This window comes from Lampris incognitus, chromosome 13 (assembly GCF_029633865.1).
Source record: "Lampris incognitus isolate fLamInc1 chromosome 13, fLamInc1.hap2, whole genome shotgun sequence".
Taxonomy (NCBI): domain Eukaryota; kingdom Metazoa; phylum Chordata; class Actinopteri; order Lampriformes; family Lampridae; genus Lampris; species Lampris incognitus.
In genome coordinates this window covers 15,245,289-15,256,683 of record NC_079223.1, presented here as the reverse complement: position 1 = coordinate 15,256,683, position 11,395 = coordinate 15,245,289, and the positions used below count along the sequence as shown (strand labels likewise).

The 11,395-nt window shown below is 41.1% G+C and overlaps 1 protein-coding gene across 1 annotated transcript; it reads left to right on the top strand.

Annotated features, from left to right (window-relative positions):
- The first annotated feature begins 2,032 nt into the window (after nucleotides 1-2,032).
- On the top strand, nucleotides 2,033-10,776 carry chchd1 (coiled-coil-helix-coiled-coil-helix domain containing 1). Its single transcript, XM_056292262.1, has 3 exons — nucleotides 2,033-2,332; nucleotides 8,640-8,758; nucleotides 10,110-10,776. Exons 1-3 carry the CDS (start codon nucleotides 2,194-2,196, stop codon nucleotides 10,218-10,220), a joined length of 369 nt encoding a protein of 122 aa, XP_056148237.1. The 5' UTR covers nucleotides 2,033-2,193; the 3' UTR covers nucleotides 10,221-10,776.
- The last annotated feature ends 619 nt before the right edge of the window (nucleotides 10,777-11,395 follow it).

Genomic DNA, 11,395 nt, shown 5'->3' with positions numbered 1-11,395 from the left:
AATTTAACAAACAACTTTCTATGATTATCCAATGAGTTTTGGCCTCTGTATTTGTCAACAATTTCCTTTAAGGCATAAGTCAGTGCCATGTTTAGCTTTATAACCAAACTGGTTATGTCTGTGAATGTTCTCATTCATCCAAGTCATAGTTATCCAAAGGAACTGAATCAAGTGCAACTGGACTTGGTTATATATCCGTGAAGATGTTTCGCCTCTTGGATGAGAGGCGAAACGTCTTCACGGATATATAACCAAGTCCAGTTGCACTTGATTCAATTCCTTTGGACAAACTGGTTATCCGTGGAGTTGATAAACTCATGCACTCTACCCAGTAGGATTCTTTCTAGGACTTTGACAGTATGCTGGCTAGAGCTGTAGGCCTGTAGTTCTCTAGGCTGCATACTTTACCAGCTTTGTCCTTAATGACCGGCACTAACAGAACAGACAACATTGAGTCTGGTAACAAGCCATGGATCATAAAGCCAGTAAAACAAATGGCAAGGAGAGGAGCTATCCTTGAACTGGCATATTTAAGGTGTTCAGCAGTAACATGATCTAAACCACTTGCTTTTTTCACAGACAGCTTGTCTATAGCTTGGTACACCTCGTGTGACATGTTCACCATAGAGTCATCACTCTCAATATTGCCCACCTTATACCGATCACTTTGGACACAGTTGAATAAGGTACTATAATGCTGTCGTCATAACTCAGCAATATTGTCTGTCCCGGGGTAACATCAACAGTGCATGGTAGAGATGTTTTACAGTTGTTGAGAACTCTCGCTTCTTTCCAAAAATTAGCAGCATGTTCCTAGCAGCTTCTTAGCCATGGAATCTGCCCTCACAGCTTGCTCATTTTTACAAATAAAGCGAATGGCATACATAGATTAAAATGAACTAGTTCACGTTCATAGTTAACACTTTTGAATTTTGAACTAAGTTCACAGTCTCAAAAAAATGAACTAGTTCTCGTTCATTTCTTCCGTTTTTTTAAATGAGCTACTCCGGATAGATTCAGTTCAGCGTTCCCTAAAAACATGACCACGTTCAATGTGTTCATGCACAACACTCTGTGTGTGTGTGTGTGTGTGTGTGTGTGTGTGTGTGTGTGTGTGTGTGTGTGTGTGTGTGTGTGTGTGTGTGTGTGTGTGTGTGTGTGTGTGTGTGTGTGTGTGTGTGTGTGACCTTAAACAGCCCAAACATAGGCGGTGTGCATGTAAATCTCTTCTAGTCTGGACCTCAGATCCCTCCTCTGCTCTCCCTGACGTTTCTTCCTATTTTTTCTCCCTGTTAAGGTTTTGTTTTTCGTTTTTTTTAGGGAGTCGTTCCCTATCTGATGAGAGGGTCTAAGGACAGGTTGTTGTGTTGCTGTAAAGCCCACTGAGGCAAATATGTAATTTGTGATATTGGGCTATACAAATAAAATTGACTTGACCTCAATCCTGACCGGGCTCACACGGGTACCCCCTGCTACAGCGGTGCCATACAGTGCTCCGGGGGCTGCGAGAGCCGTTGGAGGTGGAACCTTCCTTGACCCAGAGCCCATGACAACTGGCCCTGTGTGCACCTCCATCCATACACTTGATTAATGATGCTGTTGCGTGTCAGCTGTGTGTGTGTGTGTGTGTGTGTGTGTGTGTGTGTGTGTGTGTGTGTGTGTGTGTGTGTGTGTGTGTGTGTGTGTGTGTGTGTGAATATGTGGCCACGTGCCAGGCTATGCACTGTGGTGCATTCAAGCAGGTATAGTTGTAATGGCCTATTTTTGGTTAACATATTCGTTTCAGAACCTATTAAATATGGCTGGTCTTGGACGGGCTAGGCCCACCTGATTTTCTCTGTGCCCACCGACACCGTGGTTTTGCCAGACTGTAGGTGTGACGCTTTCCATAAACACTTCTCAGTCAGACAACCCGGCAGCGGGAGGAAGAAATCAAACCAGCCGCGTCACCCCCCCCCCCCCCCCCAGCAGAGGTGGACTCTACGACACCCCGGTGTTTTACGACACCACAGCGTTCCTTTACGGTCAACAATGGCGCTGCGCTTGTATGGACCGTAACGAAAAACACGTTTATGAAACACCAATTCCCCTCTTGTTTAGCACATTCTTCTCACATCGCGCCGGGAAATAGTCACTGCGTTGTATGCTTTAACAGCTTTATTCGTTGTACTTAGACTGGTGTCAGTGTCCGTTATGGCCGCGCAAGTCGGAGTGAATATCCAAGAGAAGGTCAGCCGGCTGCTGAACAGACAGAATGGAAAACCCGTTTTAAAACCCAACAAGCCGCTGATACTGAATGACACGGTGGCCAACCGCAAAATGAAGAAAGGAGGTGAGTGTTATCTTCTCTGTTATTTGACTTCGCTGTCTGTTTTACTGGAGCACCAATCACTGTCCAAATTCCCTCAACCACACTTGGTTTACAGGTTTGACCTGGTTACCTAATCTGCAGTACAGCATACTTCATCCACACATCTTAACATCTCATAACCTTTCTGGTTAACATAAAAGCAAAGATACCCCCCCTTTCTCCTTAAACAGAACTTAATGAGTTGTGGTATAACATCCATAATCACTCAAACTTTACATAGCCTAGCTCATTTCCTTCATTGAAATGCAATGCAAATTACATGAGGTGAAAGTGCATATACTTAACATATGGTATAATGCACAGCATCTATCAAACTTTATTTATATAGCACATTTTGTACATCAAAATGTAATGTATTGAGATATACATCAAGTGGAAGTGCATAATTATTGTATAATATGCAGTTCCTAATAATAAGTCAGACGAAAAACATTATTCAACGCAGAGATTACTTAATGATGTAATGATTTCTGTGATTCTGAGAAAAAGAGTCATGTATTGAAAGGTTTTTCAATTTCATTAATAAACAATTATGCACAAAGTAGATATTATCCCACTAGGTTTTTAAATAGCTTGCCAAAAAAGTATTTATTAGAGCCTTACGTATCAAAAGAGTAGAGTTAAGGATGTGAACTATGTGAGTGTTACCACTGAAATGAAGCACAGTATGATGTAACCTATAGATGTTGGCTGGTCAGACAGTTACCCTCATTTGGGATTATATTATATTATATTATTTACCCTGTGATGGACTGGTGGCCTGTGCAGGGTGTCTCCCCACCTGCCGCCCAATTACTGCTGGGACAGGCCCCAGCATCCCCGCAACCCCGGTTGGGATAAGCAGCTTGGATAGTGGATGGATGGATATTATATCATTATGCTATGCTAGTTGGCCCTGAGATGGCCTAGCAGCCTGTCCAGGGTGTCTTCCCGCCTGCCGCCCAATGACTGCTGGGATAGGCTCCAGCATCCCCCACGACCCTGAGAGCAGAATAAGCGGTTGGATAATGGATGGATGGATATATTATGCTAGTTGTCATGAATTATTGCTGAATAAGTTCTACTTTGTCAATGGAGTTTTCCATGTACAGCAAATTAACATGGCAATATACAACTCTGTCAGCAACTTTATGTTCATGTTCAGTTGGTTGATTTTACAATCATTGGCAAGTTAAAGGAGTCAAGATAATATCTGCCACACATCTCAGTACAACAAAGCATTGGAGCATTGGAGCATTGAGTCATCATGAGTTTCACTTATTTTTATTAAACAAAGCTCCTCTTTATCACAGTGGCAGGTGCCAAGGCAAAGCCAGAGGAGTCAAGCTAGGTTTTGTTTGATATGGGACTAGAGTTCTCATTTATGAGTGATCACATTCTGGAGAATTGCTAGCTTTGGAAAACTGCAAATGTTGTCATAATAGCAGCCTGCTGAAAAAACAGTAATTTACCTCTGGGACTGCAGCCAGTAGCATTTTCTGCAGTGTAGCTTGTTCGCAAAAGGAATCACAATGAAGAGAGTTGAGAGATTCATATCTTGAAAGTACACTTCAGGTATGTCACGGTTTCTAGTATTCTATATGATGGCAGAAACTGTCAACAGTGGAGAGAGACCGTCCCTCCAATGACATTTCCACAACAGCAAACGTCCACCCTGCCGAAGTGTTCTTGAGCAAGACCGTGACACTGTGCTGTCATTGACCTCAGACCTCTGCATGGTGGGGTCAGAGTGAAGTAACTTGGCAGATTAATACAGTGACCCTGGAGCTGGTGAAGCTTGGTCCCTAACACTACAAGGATCCAACTACCTTAATACATCCATCCATCCATTATCCAAATTGTTTATCCTGCTCTCAGGGGTCGCAGGGATGCTGGAGCCTATCCCAGCAGTCATTGGGTGACAGGCGGGGAGACACCCTGGACAGGGCTGACACACACACACACCTAGGGACAATTTAGTACGGCCGGTTCACCTGACCTACGTGTCTTTGGACTGATAATAATTTTTTTGTTCAATGCAAGGACATTCTCACCTCTTCCCCTTCTTCAGGGGGAGACCACGTAGGCGCAGATTCCACCTCCTTTTAATAGCGCACCATAAATGGGGTGTAACCGGGGTGGGTCGATTGGACTCGTTAGCCTTGGTTGGCAGCCAATCTAGGAGAAGGACAACTCTGATTTCAAACCTGGGTAGATGAAGCTCGTTATCCCGTCAGGCAGTTCATCTAGGGGAAGGCAACTACTGATTTATAACCTCCGCTGCCTTGCGGGTATACTTGTCTAAGGGAAAGGCTTCGGGAAGAAACCTGAGGAAAATCTGCATCCGTCTCCATTGCCAGTCGTCTAGCTAGTCTTGCCACTGGTAGTAGGTGGTCTTGGACGAGAGAGTGGGGTTGATGATGTGAAACTCTTCCTCACTTTAATCCATTGCTCAAGTCATCAGTCATCCATCACAGGATGACTAGATGGTCCTCGCTGCTGCGACGGACGAATAACAACAATAGTGTGCCAACTCCACAACTCTGTTTTCCAAGGACTGGATTTTTTTTCTTCGACTTTTCTGACTCTATCAACCGTGTGTTGTATTGTACCTTTTATATCTTGCATGTCGGCCAGAGAGAAAGTTGATTGACGATTCGAGTTACTCAATAGATTTTTCATCGAAGAGCCTTGCTCCTCGATACTAGCTTGAACACAGCCAGGATGTTGTCTGACGTTTCTTGCTCATTTTCCCTTTTTTGAGAGAGGCGGATTTTTTTTTTTTTTTTTTTTAGGAGTAGCAGGTGAGCACTTTTGCATTTAGCTGAAGAAGTGTTAGACATTACTTCAAATCAGCAGAATAAGTCTCTGATGCTGCTTTTCTGTGTAAGTTGGAGGAAAGCGTCTAACACCCTGCTGCCATTTTGACCACTACAAAACTTTTAGTTTACTCCTTACTCCTACAGTAGTCAGATATCATTTTTTAATATATCATATAAATAGATATCACACATACATATATATATTTTTAATGGTAGTTTGACATGTGTCTTGTAGTTTTTAGATATGTGTTTTTGTCTTTGTGTTGCACTGCTGTGGGCTGGCGGAAACTATTTCATTTCATTTCATGTAAACAAGTACATGACATGAAATGACCGTGTTCCTCATATCCTAGTTGTAGACACTGTTTCCAGATTTCCCCCTAAGGGTTTGATTGATTAGTTAGTTAATTAGTTAGTTGCTGAGATAATTAAGGCGAGATATCGAGGTGAATAGAGATTTTTCCCCCTTTCATTCATTTGTTAATTAATTCATTCATTCATTCATAATGAAACTTGCTAAGGTTAAAAAGGTCACAAATTCCATGTTTTTTGCTATGGGACTTTCATTAATGTTGATATTTACGCTGCCAAATTGGATAAAATGTGCTTCAAAATAGGCATATCTGTATATTAGTTAAATTACTTTTTCTTAAGAGTGGAGCTCATTTTTGGAAATTTTCTGTTTCGTCCACATAATCTTGATTATCTCAATAATCCAGGTAAGAAAATCAAAGAAATCAAAAAAGGTTGAATCCAAGAGGCGAAACGTCTTCACGGATATATACCAAGTCCAGTTGCACTTGATTCAACTCCTTTGGATAACCATGACCTGGATGAATGAGAACATTCACAGACACGGTTGAATCAGTTCATCTGGACACAAAGTTTATTGACAGATACATTTCATCACTCAACTAAGTGACATCAACTAGAGTTTCAATGGCCATGTGTACTGTTCAGAGGGTTCGGGATTGTTGCAATCACAGCATTGTAAGATGGCAACAGATGTATAACTACCGAAACTAACTCTCATCATCCACTGGAGAACAAACTAGGAGTCATCAGGACACTGTACCACTGAGCTGACAACGTCCCCACCGACACAGCGGTATTTCGTATTTGGCGGGAGTGTCGGGAAAGCAATTTACCAAATTTCCCCTTGGGGATGAATAAAGTGTTCTGATTCTGATTCTGAAAAGCTGAGACGCATATTTTCAAAACACTGCATCTCAGTTGCTTTCAAACCCCAAAACACGCTGCGCCAGAAGTTGGTCCACCCCGAGGATCGGGTCCCCTGGCACAAACAGAGCAATATAGTGTACGGAGGATTGCAGTTACTTGTACACTGGGGAAACTAAACAGATGCTGGTCAAAAGAATGGCACAACACAGGAGAGCTAACACGTCAGGCCAGGAGTCCGCAGTCTACACCCATCTACAGACCAGTGGCCACTCTTTCAGGGATTAGGATGTGCACATCCTTGATAGGGAGGGATGGCGGTTTGAACGGGGAGTCAAATGCCCCTTTTCCACTGTATGGTACTGGCTCAACTCGACACTACTCTATTTGACCTACTCGCTTTACTTTTTGGGATTTCGTTTTCCACTGCAGATAGTATCCCCTCATGGTGAAGCCCCGCCGGTCATTTGTGGGCATGTTGACTAGTTTTTTTTTTTTAAAGATTTTATTTATATTTAAAGAAATATAAATAAATGTATTTATATTTACATCGACATATATACATTGACACATATACAAGTGTATTTACATTTATATATTGACATATATACATTGATATATATATTTACATTGATATATTTAGATTGACAGCTGATGATTGCTTGTGGCATGAAACAGGCTTGTACTGTCTCATGAAGAATTTACTTGACTCACTGGATTATTTTGCTCCTTATTTGTTGAGCACTTTACCTACCATTGAGTGTTTCTTTCAGCAAAGTTTTATTAATATTGACTTTATTCTATTTTATCTATTTATTTATAGTAGTATTTTCATGTCACCTTTTAGTATCGCTCAGCTCACTTCGAACTTCGATGGAGGCGGTACCAAAAAACGTACCTGGTACCAGGTACTATCCCTAACTTTTGCCCAATGGAAAACCAAAAAAAAGCGAGTTGAGTTGAGCCGGTACCATGCAGTGGAAAAGGGGCAAAAGAGGCCATCTATGTTAAGAGGGAATGACCATCCCTGAACCGAGGGGGGGGGGGGGCACTAAGAGTACATCTGTCACGATCTTACAATGCAACAATCCCTAATCCTCTGTGAATAGTACACATCGCCTTTGAAACTCTAGTTAATGATCACACCCTTATTTGCATATGAAACTGGTCGTTGGTTTCGGTCGTTAGGCACTGTATTGTACTGTATTGTTTATAAGGGGTGGGGATAGCTGCATTCAGTTTAGACTGAAGATGTCACTTAGTTGAGTGATGAAACGTATCTGTCAATCAACGTTCTGTCCACATGAACTGATTCAACCTTCTTTGAGTAACTGAGTAGTTCGTAATTTGCAGAGGGATTTGTCAGAACTTTATTTTCTTGATGAAATGTTTATAAAACAGTATTTACTTGGCAAAACATTCAGTTTTACCTTTTTTTTTCCACATAAGATTGTTAAAACAAAAGGATAGTGCATCCGGGTAGCATAGCGGTCTATTGCGTTGCTTACCAACACGGGGATCTGCAGTTCGAATCCTCGTGTTACCGCCGGCTTGGTTGGGCGACCCTACAGACACAATCGGCCGTGTCTGCGGGTGGGAAGCCAGCTGTGGGTATGTGTCCTGGTTGCTGCACTAGCACCTCCTCTGGTCGGTTGGGACGCCTGTTCGGGGGGAGGGGGACCTGGGGGGAATAGCGTGATCCTCCCATGTGCTATGTCCCCCGGTGAAACTCCTCACTGTCAGGTGAAAAGAAGCGGCTGGTGACTCCACATGTATCGGAGGAGGCTTGTGGTAGTCTGCAGCCCTCCCCGGATTGGCAGAGGGGGTGGGGCAGCAACCGGGTCGGCTTTGAAGAGCGGGGGAATTGGCCGGATACAACTGGGGAGAAAAAGGCGGAAACCTCCCCCCCCCAAAAAAGGATTAAAGGGGAAAAAAGCCTCTATAAGTGAGCAGGTATTTGTCAGGTTGCTCCATGCCAAACCTGCTGGCTATTATCTACAGAACAAGTTTCCAGGATGTCGTTTTAAGAAAATTGTCATCGAACGAATTTATTTAATAAAAACAAACTTCTTACAGCAGGCATTTGCAAGGTATTTGCTGTTGTTTTTTTTATCGTTTTTTAATGTATTTTATGAAACAATAACACTTAAGAGATGCAAAATACTGATATCTAAAAATCGACCTATCCAGCCAAAATCACCGTTTTCAGGTGGAGTGTCTGACCTTAATGGATGTTGTGGTTGACGGATTAATACAAATTGAATATAAGTTATTTTTTCATATGACAGAGGCCACATGTATCACAGAGCTGAATCTCATGATGGCCTGTTGGAAACAGAACAACTTTGTGGACCAGCTGTGCTCCAATGAAATGCAGACATTCTACACGTGTGTTCAGAAGGCTCAGGTATGTTGACTACAAACCAACACGCAATAAACACCAAACTTGACTAAGCTAAAACTTGACTATAAGAAACTACACCTCCTCCCGTCCTGAATGGCTGCTTTAGCCATGTTGTCTCACTCGTCAAAAACTATTTGGTCAGGAAATCAGGGAACAGCTAATCTGTCGAGCTAACTTAATTTCCCATTTCCAGTCATTTCCTGGTCAAGGGGGAGTCACAAACAATCTCTCTCACGCTCTCTCTCTCTCTCTCCCTCTCTCTGCTGTACCTCCTTGGCTTTAGCTCTTGTATCCACTTAATTCAAATTTGTTTCAGGTTCAGTTTTCTTTTTCAGCTGAAATGTCCAAACCACAAGCTCACGCTGAGGAAATATCTCATCCTGTTCAGAGAAGGTGCTGTTTTGGTGCAGTGACCTCATACACTGGTTCTTAATCAGGTCCTCAGGACCTCTCGGTACTGCTGGTTTTCTATATTTCTATTCTGTTCAGGTGTTCCAGAAGAATAAAGGTCCAGTTCTGTACTGTGAGTCCCTGTGCTAGTAAACCTGGACTTATTTATCAGCATATGGGAGATGTTAGATGATAGGTATTTCTAGATTCGTGAAACCTTTTCAACATGTGATATGTGCTGATAAATGTAGTCCATGTCTAATAAATCTAGCTGTCAGACCAGGTTGTTCTGGACCAGTCCTATTGCTGCGAGTAGTACTCGGTATGCAGTGTGCATATTGACAATTTTGGACTGATACACCAGGGAACTGACAAGAAAATTAGTATTTGTAGAGAAAAAAAAAACCCAAATTGTTATGAATAATATCTGGTTGATCGGCCATCTCTGTTATGTTCTTGAATGCATTTTGAAATGTGATGAACTGAATTTGAAAAAAAAATTCATGAGGAAAACACTAAATAAAAAATCCCAAACCATGCATAAACGTGAGTATTTTGAAATGTTTGACTCAAAGGAGTTGAAAGTTATTTGCCTTTGAATTTGAGTATCAAATGAATATCGAACATAATGTTATTTACCTTGTTTAAAATTGGTGCCTAAACACCCACAAGAACACCGAATCCCGTAGCGGGCAGGTACTACAGAAAATTAAGTCTCATTTAGTTTTTCTGCCTTGTTGCAGTCGGTGGATCCAGACACTACGTACAGCGGCTGAGGCCTTTGCTTTCTTTTTTTTCTTTTTTTTTTTTTTATTCTGTCCATTTCTTTAAGCTGGTGGAAGAAAACTCAGGCAGCCCATGTGAGCATTAAATAGGCAGGGAAAACCCTCATCTGTCGTTGAATAAAGTAACATAAATACATTATCCTTCAACTGATTTCCCCTTTTCCTTCCTTCCTTGGCAGGCTAAAATGAAGGACAAATCAGAGCACGGTGGTCCCCAGAAAGGCCGTTTTCCCTCCAAGCAAGCTACATCCCTGTTGAAGAGGTTTCCAAATTTGCATACTGAAGTCTAGGATCTTGCTTTTCCTGATGCTCAGGACCCATAGACTTCCTCTGTGGTTTAAGCAAAGACTTGTGCAGCACTTGTGGTGTTAAATGGAGTTTGTGCCAGTTATTTGGCACCATGTAGAGCGTTACCTTTAGATGGGATGAACAGACAGATTTTTTTTTCTTCGTTCTTAGATGTATACTTCACTGCTTTTCATCATTCTCATACATCTCATGTAAATGTCATCTTTTCTTTTCATAATAAACCAGGTGTCATGGTCTGAAATATAATGTCGGCCAGTACTTGCATCCTAATTGGCTCTGTTGAAAAATAACTCCAGATCTGATTTCAGGGTTTCAGTGACTGATCAGGGGTCCAGAGATGATGCTGTTGTAATGGAATAGAAGTTATCTTTTATCTTAATGGTCCCTCATTTGAACCTTCCCATTTTAAGTGGATGCATTCATACCTCCCGGGTTTCCAGTAGGTCATTATTTGAAACTGATGGTGAAAAGAGCTATGTATAATATTTTAGTTTTCCTGAAGCATAATGACTAGAAAATATCTTAATATGACCTGTACATATCATAATTTGACTAATGAATACCATAATAAGACTAGTACATATAGTATTACTTGTGTATATCATATGACGAGTACATGTCATGGTATGACTGAATATCAATATAACTAGTACGTCATAGTATGACTTGTGACTATCATAATATGACTAGTACATATCATAATATGACTTGTGAATATCATGACTAGTACATGTCATACTATGTCTTGTGAATATAATATAACTAGTACATATAATGACTTGTGAATATCATAACTAGTACATATAATATGACTAGTGAATATCATATGACTAGTACATATAATATGGCTTGTGAATATCATATGACTTGTGAATATCATATGACTTGTGAATATCATAATATAACTAGTACATATAATATGACGTGAATATCACAATATAACTAGTACATGTAATATGACTTGTGAATATCATAACTAATACATATCATACTATGACTTGTGAATATCATGACTAGTACATGTCATAGTGTGACTTATGAATATCATAATATGACTAGTACATATCGTAATATGACTTGTGAATATCATAATATGACTAGTACATATAATATGACTTGTGAATATCATAACTAGTACATATGCTATGACTTGTGA

Bases quoted from the DNA above. Each gene is read 5' to 3' on its own strand.
- chchd1 (XM_056292262.1), top strand. From the start codon at position 2,194: ATGGCCGCGCAAGTCGGAGTGAATATCCAAGAGAAGGTCAGCCGGCTG. The intron at 2,333-8,639 runs GTGAGTGTTATC...TTCATATGACAG, and splicing joins CCGCAAAATGAAGAAAGGAG to AGGCCACATGTATCACAGAG. The intron at 8,759-10,109 runs GTATGTTGACTA...CTTCCTTGGCAG, and splicing joins CGTGTGTTCAGAAGGCTCAG to GCTAAAATGAAGGACAAATC.